This window comes from Oncorhynchus masou, chromosome 1, assembly GCF_036934945.1.
Source record: "Oncorhynchus masou masou isolate Uvic2021 chromosome 1, UVic_Omas_1.1, whole genome shotgun sequence".
Classification (NCBI taxonomy): Eukaryota; Metazoa; Chordata; class Actinopteri; order Salmoniformes; family Salmonidae; genus Oncorhynchus; species Oncorhynchus masou.
This window is the reverse complement of record NC_088212.1, coordinates 67,109,253-67,126,024: the sequence shown is the minus strand read 5'-3', so window position 1 is coordinate 67,126,024 and position 16,772 is coordinate 67,109,253. Positions and strand designations below refer to the sequence as shown.

The following is a 16,772-nucleotide window of genomic DNA, read 5'->3' as shown; positions in this document are numbered from 1 at the left end:
TTTTGATGATTTATTTTTATATTATTAGCTCAGGAAATGTTTTGTGTCATTACATACAGCCGGGAAGAACTATTGGATATTAGAGTGGCTGTAACTCACCAGAACTACCAGCATTACGACCAGGAATATGACTTCCCTCGAGCATATCCTTTGTTCACTCTCCCCAGAGCAATTGCACTTATTCCAGAGGCTGACCCAAAACATCGCCGGCAGAGGAGAGACACTCAAGGCGGCCTGCTGGTTCGACTTAGGAGGCATGCACACCACCCACCACTTCCGAGTATATTACTTGCTTATGTTCAGTATTTGGATAATAAGGTTGATGAGCTTAGATTAAGGATTTCTTTCCAGAGAGACATCGGGGCCTGTAACATACTTTGCTTCACGTAAACATGACTCTCTCGGGATACTCTGTCGGAGTCAGTAAAGCCAACAGGATTCTCAGTACATCACGCAGACAGGAATAAATATCTCTCCGGGAAGCAGAAAGGGGGATGTTTCATGATTAACGACTCATGGTGTAATTCTAGGAACATACAGGAACTCAAGTAATTTTGTTCACCCGGCCTAGAATACCTCACAATTAAATGCCGATCATATTATCTCCCAAGACAATTCTCCTCCGTCATCGCCACGGCCATTTACATCCCAACTCAAACCATATATTCTGAGGCTGCATTTATTGTAACTGGGAATTTTAACAAAGCAAATCGGAGGACTAGTTTGCTGAAATTCTACCAACATATTGACTGTCCTACTCGACCATTATAAATTATACACTCTCATGCATTTAACCCAGGTATTTGAAAATAGTATTTGAAAATATAACTTAGTTGTATCCATTCAAATACTCAAATAAAGGTACAAGTGGTGCAAAAGTCTTGATATAACGTGTTTTAATACTCCTACTGAGCAACATAAACGAAAGCAGTACCTAAATCAATTTATACAGAGTGGCATATCTTTACTGAGAACTAAGCATCTATGAGGATATAGTGGAGGGTCCTTTCTTAGTAACAGCGGCATTGTTTGGACTGTTACTTTGTTCTTTATCTTCTTTCTTATATTTGATCCCGAACAAGCTGCAGAACTTCATCAGCATCAGATCCACTATCTCCTCTTCCTCTGAGGGCTGTAAAAAAAAAGATCAGTCAAATCTGGTATATTGGTCTGACATTAATACACCTACAGTAGCTAATGGTCTCTGTTTAAATGGGGTAGTTGATACTGTATTGTTTAAATGACAATGCCCATGATGCCGGTGTTTGGATGATATTTTGGCAGGGGTGTTGGCCAACTGTGCTAATATATCCTCCAAACACCGGCTTCTAGGGCATTATCACGGGCCTGGACATGTACTGGCTTAAGGAAGGGCCGCGGCTTTTGTGGAGCGATGGGTAACGATGCTTCGTGGGTGACTGTTGTTGATGTGTGCAGAGGTTCGTGCCCAGGTATGGGCGAGGGGACGGTCTAAAGTTATACTGTTACATTGCAAAAGCCGCGGCCCTTGCAGAGCAAGGGGAACTACAACTTCAAGGTCTCAGAGCAAGTGATGTCACCGATTAAAACGCTATTTAACGCGCACCACCGCTAACTAAGCTAGCCATTTCACATCCGTTACATATACACACACACATGATATATTTTCAACGTGTTGTGTCAAAATAATGAGCAATTTTGGAATGCTGTTCTAAACAATTTGTCATGAGGCTGAAAATGTTTTGCAGCTTTAAAGATCATTTCCTGCTATTCTACATGTATTGATATCATATGCTATCTGGGGGGCTACCAACCTCCTTGCGTGCCTCATCGGTAATCTGGCCCTCTCACTACACAAGACGGAATCGATTTGCTACGGTATGATAATTGTGATCAATTTGAAGCATTGGTAATTGTGAGCTTACCTGTTAGTATTCTGTGAGTCAGGGCCCAGGTCCACCACAAACCCCCTCCCCAGTAGAGGACCACACTGCCCCAGGTGGGTTGGGCTCTGAGTCTGGCCTGGGTTTGGTACTGCCAGGGACTGTGGAGGGTCTTTGAGGCGTTTTCGCTCGCAGAGCGGTTCCAGCCTGGCCCATAGGAGCCCATGTCCTCCACCTCCCATGAGTATGGAGCATGGCAGTTAGGTACAGCCTGGCGCATGGAGCGGGCGATGCGGCAGGAGTTCTTCTGCACCCTCACCTGGCGAAGTCGGGCATTACCAACCAGTTTGGAGTTCCCATCAGTGATGAAACCTATAACACAGCATTTGCTTTTGTTGACACAGAATTCAATCTATACCTTTATTTAGGACATTATAGAGGTTAATGTTTCTCCAAGAAATAAACATCCTCTTTAGAGAATCCTACCTGGGTACTCTCCGAAGAGGTTGCTGAGAAGAGAGGTATTTGCCCAAGTGAACACATCTTTGTGACTCATGCTGTCTGAGATCCCTTGGCTGAAACTCTGCCGAATGTGCTGAGTCAGGAAGTAAGCATTAGGGTCCCGCTGGCCATATGCCACCAGGAGCAACATCCACATGAACCCCATGTAGGCTGCAACAGAATCATAGGCCTTGAACATGCATGTTAACCAATAAGTGCAGTGAATGAAAAAGCGACCTCATAGAGCGGTCCTTCCCATAGGTCAACCCATACATCATGGTGAAGTATTCTGATACTCTGCTGGTGGCTAACACCAGAATCCAGCCAATGAACACAAACCACCAGGGAAGCCCACCTTGACAGCGCTTTTTACTGCCACTGTCCCCATCACTGCTCTCTGCTTGGCCTGGGCTTCGAGCCAGCTGTTCCCATCCCAGGCTGGAAGACTCTAGCAGTCCCTTCATGCACTGGACCTGCTGCACTGCCCGGCAGTTGCTGTCTGGGTTGGGGAAACGAGAAGTTCCCAGTAGGCTCAACTCCTTCTCTACATGGCATAGCTGCCTGTACAGATACTGGCTGTTGTTGCTCCTTTTCTGGCTCCCATCCCCAGTCTTCTCAGGGCTCCCACACAGGCTGGTCTCTGAAAACAGAGGGGCATAGGAAATATGTGGGTCAGACAGAGTTTAACATTTTTAACTAATACTGATGATCATCATTGTAGGATCTGGAGGCTCGGGCTGTACCTTGCAGATTGGCTACCTCTAATGAGAGAATGAGCGATCCCTCTTTCTTGGAGGCATCAGTGTAGAACTCTCCACTGGCTCGGTTCTGCTGCCGGATGATGTCCTCCACCAGAGAAAGCAGAGAGTTGATATCAGTTTGTTGTCCAGGCTTCATCTCTAACTCCAGGTGTGGAATGGGGCTCTTCATAGCCTTGCTCTTCATAGCAATCTTCTTTATGTCCCGAGAGAATACAGTACATTAACAGCTTTGCTAATGTGGTGAGAATACAGAATAAAGACAGTCAGGATGAGATTACACTTACAATTGTCTCCTTACAAATCATGACTGACATACAGTATCTAAAATTTGTTTTTATGGTAGGGATATGTTGGCTTCAATTGGAATATTAATATATTGACTTATTTTACCTTGATGACTGTGTCTGGTGTGAGTTCTCTGTCCCTCTGTGGGGACGGAGGCTGTGAGGGAGTCACTCTGCCAGTCTTCCCCTGCTTGGATACCTCTGTCTTGGGCTTTCCAGGCTTCGTCTCTCGGGGGCGCGTGTTTCTGAAGATACTCACAATGAGGAGATGGTTTAGAAACATTATGATTGAACTCTGAACTCCAATCATCACCTGCTGCCAGGTGAACTCGATATGACCTACAGGAGAGAAAGAGAGAAAATCTTAATGTTCTGAAAACATGTTATTATTTCCATACAGCAACAATACTGTGCAGGCGTCCATACCCAGGTCCATGGTCTGCTCAGAGGGGTCGGTCGGGATGCCCCAGAACATGATGCTGGTCAGCATGGTACACAGCAGCAGAGAGAAACAGCAGGAGACTCTCTGGACACAGGTGAAGGTGCTCGTTGGAGGCCGGCTGATCACAGAAAACCAGATGTGGCCATCACGGAAATCCTTTGCCGTCCTCATGAAGAACATATTACTGCAGAATATACGGTATAGGAAGCTTGTTACATAATGGACAATTATCTTGTTATTTATGTTTTACCATTCGAAGGTGCATTCAAGTTTCATGTCACCTGAATTTCTTCAAATCCATCTCTGTGGCTACAGGGAAAACTTTATCCAGAGTGCACTCACTCATATCTATGGCCAGCCATAAGTTACACAGGAAGTGCCACTTCTGTCCTGTCTCTACATCTTGTACCATATTTTGTTTATATACCTGCACGAAAGCGTATCGTCAACTAGGCCTACATCTTTACTTCAAAGTTCAACTTTGGTCATGGATTTTTCTCCTCCTCCCCCTTTCCTACCAGGCAGGGTGCCCCCCTGAGTTGTCGTGCCACAGCCTGATGCTCTATAGCTCCCCCAGAGAGAAGGGTGTGGTCAACAGGAACGTATCCACTGCACCCCTCTCAAACACAGGCTTGTCAGGGTCAGCGAGGTGGTGTGGCTCACTCTCTCCCTCCGTGCCCAGCAGAGTCACAGTAACCTGCAGCAGCAACACTGGGTCAGGGTGACTGAGTGTGGTTTTATCAGAGAACAGAATATGATGTCCTGCAGCAGTGGAAACTGTTGGCACTGACCTGAGAGGAGGTGGAAGCACCACGCCGATGCCCGATGCTGATACTGGCACCCTAGAAGACCACAGAGTGCACTCTAACGAAACTCATTCACACATGAAAATAAGCATTTCGCTACACCCGCAATAACATCTGCTAAACACGTGTATGCGACAAATAAAATTTGATTTGATACCAATAAAAAATATGATTGCATTCAGCACGCAACAATAAAGGAATCTCAGACTTACTGTTGAAGGTTTTGGGTCCTCAATATGCCAAATTACCTTTGGGCAACTAGAGTTACAGTCCAATTTTAATTGTACATATTTTTTTACATTTTACATCCACTGTATTACAATTATCCTGGCAACTGAAAGAATATAGGTACAGTTTTTTAGCATAAAATAGATCATCTTAAAAACATTGAATTCACATTTTGTAACATAGTAACTTGATTATTGCTTTGTAAATACATAGCAATGGACAGTTATTGTTATCATACAAATGGTAATAGTAACAGTGTTGTACCAGAAACAGTTTACCTTTGTAATAGCAAAGCAATACATACATTATTATGTAATTATTGGGCATTTAATGCAACATTATTATTAGTGTAATTACAGCATGCTCCATAGGCATGAGAGCAACTCATGTTAAATGTGACCAATTTACTTCTGAATTCTAATTAAATCAGTCAATTAACATGCTAATGTCATTACCCTGTTGTACACTTAAGGATTACAAATCTGTCAATAGTTTAAGCTAAATAATTTCTAACTCGATTCATTCCAGATATTTATCAACATTCTGTATGGCCACTTAGGCCAGTCCAAAAGCATTATGATGTCCAACACAGGTAACTGCCAAAATAAAGGAAACACTTGATTAAATGAGGGATACAAAGTATATAGAAAGCAGGTCCTTCCACACAGGTGTTGTTCCTGAGTTAATTATGCAATTATTATTATCCCTTCATTCTTAGGGTCATGTATAAACATGCCCAGTTGCCCATTATTTTGGCTACCATGGCTGGATGAAGAGATGTCAGTGACTTTGAAAGAGGGGTCTCAAAGGAGCATACAGGGTTTAAGGTGTGTGTGTGTTTGTCTCAGTCACCAGATCTCAACCAATTGGACACTTATTGGAGATTCTGGAGTGGCGCCTGAGACAGCTTTGTCCACCAGCATCAACAAAACACAAAATGATGGAATTTCTAGAGGACAATTGGTGTCACCTCCCTGCAGTAGAGATCCAGGCACTTGTAGAATCTATGCAAGGTGCATTGAAACAGTTCTGGCGGCTCGTGGTGGCACAACACCCTATTAAGACACTTTATGTTGGTGTTTCCTTTATTTTGGAAGTTACTTGTACTTCTCTGAGGATGATTATGATGATGATACTAGAATTGTAGTGATATTTAAATAGCAATTTGTATAATATTGTCATTGCCTGTTTTATAATGATACTGATAGGAGTTCACTATTTTAGGTCTATCTCCATATTACCAAATTCTAAAGTTGGTGAATTTTGTTGGAGTAACCGTGATGCATCGCAATGTTTAAATCCAGTCAACCCATTTCCCATTGCCAATCCGTCTCATCACAGAAAAAGTGCTCGAATGGGTTTGGAAGACAGTCTTTTTCAATCAAACAGGTCTTGTCCGTTGTTTTATCGTTGCATTTTCCCTTACCCTTACAATCTTCTTCTATTGGAGTTGGAAAGGGAAAATGGTTAGAAAACACCACAATAAGGCCATGCTGTAAAAAGATGAGACACGATACTGAGTAAACAGTGAAAAAAACTATTAAGATTGTCACAGAAAATGGATGTTTATAAAACAAAGTTTACAGTCATTGTTTTAATTTAATACTGGAATAGGATGGGGTGAGAGGGTTCTCTTCAACATCCCTGTGGCTTAAAGGCCCTAACTGGTACTTACTGAATTCCCATTCAAATTTGCTCTGCTTTCCATTAGATAGTCCTCCTAAGCCAGTTACCTCAAGTTTGACGCTTTCAGTGTCTTGACTGGCAGTTTCTGTACTGCCAGTAATTCTCAAGGTATAGGCTCGGCGAACTCTCATATGGTTTTCTGTCTGGCGATGAAAACAAATATGTGAAGAAAAACTGCAGGAAAATAATTACCTTCACATTAGTGAAAAAGGAATATACTGTCACGTTCTGACCTGTATTTCCTTTGTTTTGTATTTATTTAGTATGGTCAGGGCGTGAGTTGGGTGGGCAGTCTGTGTTTGTTTCTCTATGATTTGGGGATTTGTATGTTTCGGCCTAGTATGGTTCTCAATCAGAGGCAGGTGTCATTAGTTGTCTCTGATTGAGAATCATACTTAGGTAGCCTGGGTTGCACTGTTTGTTTGTGGGTGATTGTCTATGTTGATTGCTTGTGTCATCACAGTTCTCATTTAGCTTCACAGTCGTTATTTATTTATTGTTTTTGTATTCAGTGTTCAGTACTTTCTTTAATTAAATATCAAGATGAACACAAACCACGCCACGTTTTGGTCCGCCTTTCCTTCAACAGAAGAATCCCGTGACATATACAGTATATATTTCTGTAATTCTTAGCTATTTAACATACTGTGTTTGCATAGCCATCCTGCCTGAGGTCTGAACTGTTGTGACAAACAACTGCTGTGTTCCCCACATCCATGTGTGAGAAGACAATCCAGGACCTGACTTTCACTTGCAAATATCCTGTCACAAAACAGTTTATGAATAATATAAACAATAATATTATAAAGAATCTAAAAAAAAGGTATCTTCGTCAGTCACTGTTTTAATCTCTGAGTAAGGTTTGTTGGATGACAGTTTGAGTAGATAGGTTAGGTACCTTGGATAGTGGTTGAGATATTGTAAACCTGCATGCTTCTGTTTTCAAATGTTGGTTCCAGACACCTGGAAGAGAAGGGAGACAGTAACATAGAGGTCTGAGTCTGGACACTCTCCCTCCTCAGCCATCACTGATCCCAGCAGGCCCTCCACAGGCTCCAGCAGACACACCTGCAGCTCAGTGGACACGCCCAAGACCGAGACCCCGTTAGAGGAATGCAGGGTCATCTGGTGGCAGCCAGAGCCCAGTTGTTGCTCCACCTCTGATCCCACTGTGATGTTGTGGGGGACGATTCCTCTGACTGCTGATGAATTGGCCACCAACATCTCACCACGGTGGACATTGTAGGTCACATTCGTACCTTTGTAGGTCACATTCATACCTTTGTAGGTCACATTCGTAGATAGAAAAGTTGTCTCATTCTACCAAGATTTGTACACTCGGAAATGTAAGACCAGATGCTTTTATTTCTGCACATGTTGGTTTTACTTACCAGCTTCTACTTCAACCTGGATTTGAAGGGGACTGCCATACAGGGCCTTGCAGTTTGCTCCATCTGTTGATTGGTTCATGCTATAGCACTTGATGACACCAAACTCCCCGATGGGCTACTGAATGGTGATGTTTTTCTGGACTGTGGACCAGAGACACAGCTGGGTGATGAATATGACTGTGTGTGCTAGGTGCTAGTCTCCGCTCAAGCTTGCCAATGTCTTCAAATTCAAGAACTGAAATTTACCAAACTAGAACAAAGTTAATGGCCTACTTGGGTATTTTTGTTTAGTTTAATTTCAAATGCATCACATTGCATTCTGCATTTGAATTTTATGTATTTTCATGTGTGTTACTGTATTATTTGAATGTGTCTGAGGGACAACTACAGTTCATTGGCTGATGATGCTGTGTCATTTTTCACATTGTGGTCGACTAAAGATTAGTTGTGTAATCCAACTGATAAGAGGTAGAGAGATTAGAATCAAGCAGAGAAGCACGTAGTACAGGCACTGTCTGGAAGCCGTACAGCAACCACTGCTTCCTATATACTGCAGGAGAGGAAAATCACTTTACATAGTACATACTGTAACAGAGTGGTATAAGCTGTGTAGATAATAAGGGGCATATATTGTAGGCCTGCTTTTGTCACTACAGAAGGTGCTACTAATAATGTGAATTATGTGTAATTTTCATGATCGTTTTCATCATTAGGCTGTCTTCCTTTTTAGAATTGAGTTGTACAAAAGCCATTACATTTATGGGAGGGGTATCAGAACACATGGTTTAGATAGAGGATCATTATTAAAATGCCTACTCTAAATGTCTGCCATTCATGCATGAAACACAAGCTCAGGAGCACAAACAGTTTAATACTTTAAATGCGAAGGTCAATATTTACTACCTTGTATTTCTATTTCTTTGTATTGTTTTTACATCCAAAGCACATCATTTCCATTGAAAGGCTATACTCAGTGGCTTTTCTTTTATTCAGGTACTTTGGTTTCCTGTGTGATAAAGACATATTTTATGTTGATTATACAATAGCTCCTTCCTCAAGTGGAATTTTGTTTTAGTGCATTTCCCTCCTTCGCTACAGCTGTGTTTCTTTTACAATATTAAAAGTTCTATCCAGCTGCACTCCTCACTCTCTGCCTCACAAACACACACATCAAATACAAACCAAATGGGCAGATGAAGTGCAGCTCCTGGCTACAGTTGCCTCCCACTGAAACCCTGAGCTCCTCAGTATGTGACCACAGCCAGCCCCTGGATCAGGGTCGTTCACCCAGTTAGAGTAGCTGACATCAGAGCCATCAGGTTGGGAGACCAGTGGAAATTTAAATGTTTTCTGTACAATTTCTGCTCAACTGAATACAATGCACTCTACTCCCACCCTTTGGAGATCCTTTGCATGATCAAAGGATCTAATGCATTAGTGTTATCAAATAATGCCCACTTTCATTGAATGGGCTGCTCTCTTACCTTTAGCAACAGTGTTAGGTTTGGGGAGGCAGGTGCCAGACCCAGCCACCAGTCCTGCTCTGGCTGCAGGGGCTTCTGTAGGAACTGCTGTGTATCGATATTTAGAATGAAGGCCAGGTGTCCACCACCTCGCTCACACCAACCCTGTGCACTGAGGAAGGAACGCGGTAGATCCTCAAACTCATAACAGGAGCCGTTAAAGCCCTCTTGGTACTCTGGTCAGGATAGAGGTGCTATCTCAACCTCAGCACAAGACAGGCTTAAGAGGAGAGCCATCAAGAGCAACACATAGATATTAGTACTGTCCATCTTCACTGTTACAGGCAGCCTGCTGACATGGTGTCTTTAAAGGGGACTGACATTACAGAATGACCTGTTATGTCTGACTGCACTTTCTTTGTGAAGTTCTAATGGACATAATCCTTGTGTACAAATCAACAGACCACAGGCATATAGTGAATGGTCTGCAATAAGGTCCTCAGGGAAGGACCCTGTGTCAACAGTAATAATGGGTGCCTCTGAAGGCTGTCATTAATGTAGCACACTGCAGCTTGCAGGTGTAGATCAACTTTATACAGGTTTGGCAGCAACAAACAAATGACCCAGATAAAGAACATCCGAGTTATCAAAGTCCAAAATACAGAGACTCTTTATATTTATACCACATATTAAACTTTACAGGGCCAAGAATTTCATGATCTACATTGGTACTGCTGTGAGATTACTTTTCAATCAACCACTGACCCAGACAGTGGCCTTGTCTCCCGACGGTCATGCCCAACTCTTCTGGACTTTTGACATCCTCAGTTGTAAAGGAAAATACATGTGTTAGTGTGGTGAACTCGACAAGCCTTCTGCATGTTTTGACTAATAAGAACATGTCTCTTTTTAGGTGCTGTGTGTGAGTCAGTACTGTGCCTTTTAAAAGTATTCATCTCCTCTTGGCGTTTTTCCTATTTTATAATTTAAATAGATTTTTTATTTGGATTGCCTGTAATGGACATACACAAAATGTTCCAAATTGGTGAAGTGAAAAAAATAACTTGTTTTTAAAAAATAAAAAGGGAAAAGTGGTGTGTGCATGTGTATTCACCCCCTTTACCATGAAGCCCCTAAATAAGATCTGGTGCAACCAATTACCTTCAGAAGTCACATAATTAGTTAAATAAAGTCCACCTGTGTGCAATCTAAGTGTCACATGATCTGTCACATGATCTCAGTATATATACACCTGTTCTGAAAGGCCCCAGAGTCTGCAACACCACTAAGCGGCATCATGAAGACCAATGAGCTCTCCAAACAGGTCAGGGACAAAGTTGTGGAGAAGTACAGATCAGGGTTGGGTTATAAAAAAAATATCAGAAACTTTGAACATCCCAGGGAGCACCATTAAATCCATTATTAAAACATTGAAAGAATATAGCACCACAACAAACCTGCCAAAAGAGTTCTGCTCACTAAAATTTACAGACCAGGCAAGGAGGGCATTAATCAGAGAGGCAACAAAGAGACCAAAGATAACCCTGAAGGAGCTGCAAAGCTCCACAGTGGAGATTGGAGTATCTGTCCATAGGACCGCTTTAAGCCGTACACTCCACAGAGCTGGGCTTTATGGAAATGGGGCCAGTAAAAAGCCATTGCTTAAAGATAAAATTAAGCAAACGCATTTGGTATTTGCCAAAATACCAAAATCAAAGGACTGGACAGCATACCCTATTGAATGACAAGTGTTCCTCATTAGCTGATTTTTTTTTAACCTTTATTTAACTAGGCAAGTCAGATAAGAATAAAATCTTATTTTCAATGGTGGCCTATGAACAGTGGGTTAACTGCCTGTTCAGGGGCAGAATGACAGATTTTGTATCTTGTCAGCTCAGGGATTTGAACTTGCAACCTTTCAGTTACTAGTCCAATGCTCTAACCACTAGGCTACCCTGCCACCCCGAGATATCTAATTGTGGCATGGTCTCCTAGCAATGGTTTGAGATTAATACATTCTAAATCTCCCAGCAAGAGGCCAGCTGACGTGGGAGTCAACAAGCCCAGCATCTTAGTCTTAGGTTGGGAGACCAGTGGAAATTTAAATGTTTTCTGTACAATTTCTGCTCAACTGAATACAATGCACTCTACTCCCACCCTTTGGAGATCCTTTGCATGATCAAAGGATCTAATGCATTAGTGTTATCAAATAATGCCCACTTTCGTTGAATGGGCTGCTCTCTTACCTTTAGCAACAGTGTTAGGTTTGGGGAGGCAGGTGCCAGACCCAGCCACCAGTCCTGCTCTGGCTGCAGGGGCTTCTGTAGGAACTGCTGTGTATCGATATTTAGAATGAAGGCCAGGTGTCCACCACCTCGCTCACACCAACCCTGTGCACTGAGGAAGGAACGCGGTAGAGCCACAAACTCATAACAGGAGCCATTAAAGCCCTCTTGGTACTCTGGTCAGGATAGAGGTGCGATCTCAACCTCCGCAGAAGACAGGCTTAAGAGGAGAGCCATCAAGAGCAACACATAGATATTAGTACTGTCCATCTTCACTGTTACAGGCAGCCTGCTGACATGCTGTCTTTAAAGGGGACTGACATTACAGAATGACCTGTTATGTCTGACTGCACTTTCTTTGTGAAGTTCTAATGGACATAATCCTTGTGTACAAATCAACAGACCACAGGCATATAGTGAATGGTCTGCAATAAGGTCCTCAGGGAAGGACCCTGTGTCAACAGTAATAATGGGTGCCTCTGAAGGCTGTCATTAATGTAACACACTGCAGCTTGCAGGTGTAGATCAACTTTATACAGGTTTGGCAGCAACAAACAAATGACCCAGATAAAGAACATCCGAGTTATCAAAGTCCAAAATACAGAGACTCTTTATATTTATACCACATATTAAACTTTACAGGGCCAAGAATTTCATGATCTACATTGGTACTGCTGTGAGATTACTTTTCAATCAACCACTGACCCAGACAGTGGCCTTGTCTCCCGACGGTCATGCCCAACTCTTCTGGACTTTTGACATCCTCAGTTGTAAAGGAAAATACATGTGTTAGTGTGGTGAACTCGACAAGCCTTCTGCATGTTTTGACTAATAAGAACATGTCTCTTTTTAGGTGCTGTGTGTGAGTCAGTACTGTGCCTTTTAAAAGTATTCATCTCCCCTTGGCGTTTTTCCTATTTTATAATTTAAATAGATTTTTTATTTGGATTGCCTGTAATGGACATACACAAAATGTTCCAAATTGGTGAAGTGAAATGAAAAAAATAACTTGTTTTTAAAAAATAAAAAGGGAAAGGTGGTGCGTGCATGTGTTTCACCCCCTTTACTATGAAGCCCCTAAATAAGATCTGGTGCAACCAATTACCTTCAGAAGTCACATAATTAGTTAAATAAAGTCCACCTGTGTGCAATCTAAGTGTCACATGATCTGCCACATGATCTCAGTATATATACACCTGTTCTGAAAGGCCCCAGAGTCTGCAACACCACTAAACGGCATCATGAAGACCAATGAGCTCTCCAAACAGGTCAGGGACAAAGTTGTGGAGAAGTACAGATCAGGGTTGGGTTATAAAAAAATATCAGAAACTTTGAACATCCCAGGGAGCACCATTAAAATCCATTATTAAAAAATTGAAAGAATATAGCACCACAACAAACCTGCCAAAAGAGTTCCGCTCACTAAAACTCACAGACCAGGCAAGGAGGGCATTAATCAGAGAGGCAACAAAGAGACCAAAGATAACCCTGAAGGAGCTGCAAAGCTCCACAGTGGAGATTGGAGTATCTGTCCATAGGACCACTTTAAGCCGTACACTCCACAGAGCTGGGCTTTATGGAAATGGGGCCAGTAAAAAGCCATTGCTTAAAGATAAAATTAAGCAAACGTATTTGCCAAAATACCAAAATCAAAGGACTGGACAGCATACCCTATTGAATGACAAGTGTTCCTCATTAGCTGATTTTTTTAACCTTTATTTAACTAGGCAAGTCAGATAAGAAAAAAATCTTATTTTCAATGGTGGCCTATGAACAGTGGGTTAACTGCCTGTTCAGGGCAGAATGACAGATTTTGTTTTTGTATCTTGTCAGCTCAGGAATTTGAACTTGCAACCTTTCGGTTACTAGTCCAATGCTCTAACCACTAGGCTACCCTGCCACCCTGAGATATCTAATTGTGGCATGGTCTCCTAGCAATGGTTTGAGATTAATACATTATAAATCTCCCAGCAAGAGGCCAGCTGACGTGGGAGTCAACAAGCCCAGCATCTTAGTCTTAGGTTAGGAGACCAGTGGAAATTTAAATGTTTTCTGTACAATTTCTGCTCAACTGAATAAAATGCACTCTACTCCCACCCTTTGGAGAACTTTTGCATGATCAAAGGATCTAATGCATTAGTGTTATCAAATAATGCCTACTTCCGTTGAATGGGCTGCTCTCTTACCTTTAGCAACAGTGTTAGGTTTGGGGAGGCAGGTGCCAGACCCAGCCACCAGTCCTGCTCTGGCTGCAGGGGTTTCTGTAGGAACTGCTGTGTATCGATATTTAGAATGAAGGCCAGGTGTCCACCACCTCGCTCACACCAACCCTGTGCACTGAGGAAGGAACGCGGTAGAGCCACAAACTCATAACAGGAGCCGTTTAAGCCCTCTTGGTACTCTGGTCAGGATAGAGGTGCTATCTCAACCTCAGCACAAGACAGGCTTAAGAGGAGAGCCATCAAGAGCAACACATAGATATTAGTACTGTCCATCTTCACTGTTACAGGCAGCCTGCTGACATGCTGTCTTTAAAGGGGACTGACATTACAGAATGACCTGTTATGTCTGACTGCACTTTCTTTGTGAAGTTCTAATGGACATAATCCTTGTGTACAAATCAACAGACCACAGGCATATAGTGAATGGTCTGCAATAAGGTCCTCAGGGAAGGACCCTGTGTCAACAGTAATAATGGGTGCCTCTGAAGGCTGTCATTAATGTAACACACTGCAGCTTGCAGGTGTAGATCAACTTTATACAGGTTTGGCAGCAACAAACAAATGACCCAGATAAAGAACATCCGAGTTATCAAAGTCCAAAATACAGAGACTCTTTATATTTATACCACATATTAAACTTTACAGGGCCAAGAATTTCATGATCTACATTGGTACTGCTGTGAGATTACTTTTCAATCAACCACTGACCCAGACAGTGGCCTTGTCTCCCGACGGTCATGCCCAACTCTTCTGGACTTTTGACATCCTCAGTTGTAAAGGAAAATACATGTGTTAGTGTGGTGAACTCGACAAGCCTTCTGCATGTTTTGACTAATAAGAACATGTCTCTTTTTAGGTGCTGTGTGTGAGTCAGTACTGTGCCTTTTAAAAGTATTCATCTCCCCTTGGCGTTTTTCCTATTTTATAATTTAAAAAGATTTTTTATTTGGATTGCCTGTAATGGACATACACAAAATGTTCCAAATTGGTGAAGTGAAATGAAAAAAATAACTTGTTTTTAAAAAATTCTAAAAAATAAAAAGGGAAAAGTGGTGTGTGCATGTGTATTCACCCCCTTTCCTATCTATGAAGCCCTAAATAAGATCTGGTGCAACCAGTTACCTTCAGAAGTCACATAATTAGTTAAATAAAGTCCACCTGTGTGCAATCTAAGTGTCACTTGATCTGTCACATGATCTCAGTATATATACACCTGTTCTGAAAGGCCCCAGAGTCTGCAACACCACTAAGCGGCATCATGAAGACCAATGAGCTCTCCAAACAGGTCAGGGACAAAGCTGTGGAGAAGTACAGATCAGGGTTGGGTTATAAAAAAATATCAGAAACTTTGAACATCCCAGGGAGCACCGTTAAATACATTATTAAAAAATTGAAAGAATATAGCACCACAACAAACCTGCCAAAAGAGTTCCGCTCACTAAAACTCACGGACCAGGCAAGGAGGGCATTAATCAGAGAGGCAACAAAGAGACCAAAGATAACCCTGAAGGAGGTGCAAAGCTCCACAGTGGTGATTGGAGTATCTGTCCATAGGACCACTTTAAGCCGTACACTCCACAGAGCTGGGCTTTATGGAAATGGGGCCAGTAAAAAGCCATTGCTTAAAGATAAAATTAAGCAAACACATTTGGTATTTGCCAAAATGCATGTGGGAAACTCCCCAAACATATGGAAGAAGGTACTCTGGTCAGATAGAATTGAACTTTATTGGCCATCAAGGAAAACGATATGTCTGGTGCAAACCCAACACATCTCATCACCCTAAGAACACCATCCTCACAGTGAAGCGTGGTGGCAACATCATGCTGTGGAGATGTTTTTCATTGGAAGGGACTGGGAAACTGGTCTGAATTGAAGGAATGATGGATGGTGCTAAATACAGGGAAATTCTTGAGGGAAATCTGTTTCAATCTTCCAGAGATTTAAGACTGGGACGGAGGTTCACCTTGTAGCAGGACAATGACCCTAAGCATACTGCTAAAGCAACTATAAATAGGAATGGCCCAGTCAAAGCCCAGCCCTCAATCCAATTGAGAATCTGTGGTATGACTTAAAGAATGCTGTACACCAGCAGAATTCATCCAACTTGATGGAGCTGGAGCGGTTTTGCCTAGAAGAATGGAAGAAAATCACAGTGGCTCGTTGTGCCAAGCTTATAGAGACATACCCCAAGAGACTTGCAGTTGAAATTGCTACAAAAGGTGGCTCTACAAAGTATTGACTTTTGGGGGGTGAATAGTCATGCACGCTCAAGATTTCTGTTTTTTTTGTCTTATTTCTTGTTTGTTTCACAATAAAACATATTTTACATCTTCAAAGTGGTAGTGTCACGCCCTGGCCTTAGTTATCTTTGTTTTCTTAATTATTTGGTTAGGTCAGGGTGTGACAAGGGTGGTTTGTGTAGTTTTTGTATTGTCTAAGGTTTTTTGTATGTTTATGGGGTTTGTCTAGTCTAGGTGTTTTTATGTCTATGGTTGCCTGGATTGGTTCTCAATCAGAGGCAGCTGCTTATTGTTGTCTCTGATTGGGGACCATATTTAGGTAGCCATATTCCTTGGATCGTTTGTGGGTTGTTATTCTATGTTTAGTTGTCTGTTTGCACTAGTCATATAGCGGTTTGTATAGTTTTGTTCAGTGTTCGTTCTTTTCATTAAAAGAGTTATGTACGCTTATCACACTACACCTTGGTCTCCTCATTATGACGACCATGACAGGTAGGCATGTTGTGTAAATCAAATGATACAAGCCCCCCCAAAATCTATTTAATTCCAGGTTGTAAGGCAACAAAATAGGAAAAATGCCAAGGGGGGTGAATATTTT

At 42.1% G+C, this 16,772-nt stretch overlaps 1 protein-coding gene across 2 annotated transcripts; it reads right to left on the bottom strand.

The window, feature by feature from the left end:
* Nucleotides 1–917: 917 nt before the first annotated feature.
* LOC135548758 (polycystin-1-like protein 2) lies at nucleotides 918–6,447 on the bottom strand. 2 transcript variants are annotated; one of them, XR_010456889.1, is made up of 8 exons: nucleotides 4,642–6,447; nucleotides 4,369–4,547; nucleotides 3,835–4,034; nucleotides 3,515–3,747; nucleotides 3,107–3,356; nucleotides 2,349–3,003; nucleotides 1,905–2,234; nucleotides 918–1,132 (listed from the first exon to the last, which is right to left on the bottom strand). XR_010456889.1 is itself a non-coding variant. In XM_064978664.1 (7 exons), the coding sequence occupies exons 5-7, from the start codon at nucleotides 2,560–2,562 to the stop codon at nucleotides 1,062–1,064; spliced, it is 615 nt and encodes a 204-aa protein (XP_064834736.1). In that variant the 5' UTR covers nucleotides 2,563–3,003; nucleotides 3,107–3,356; nucleotides 3,515–3,747; nucleotides 3,835–4,034; nucleotides 4,369–6,447; the 3' UTR covers nucleotides 918–1,061. The 2 variants fall into 2 exon arrangements, 1 of the variants encoding a protein (XP_064834736.1); XM_064978664.1 differs by having other exon boundaries at nucleotides 4,369–6,447.
* Nucleotides 6,448–16,772: the final 10,325 nt, after the last annotated feature.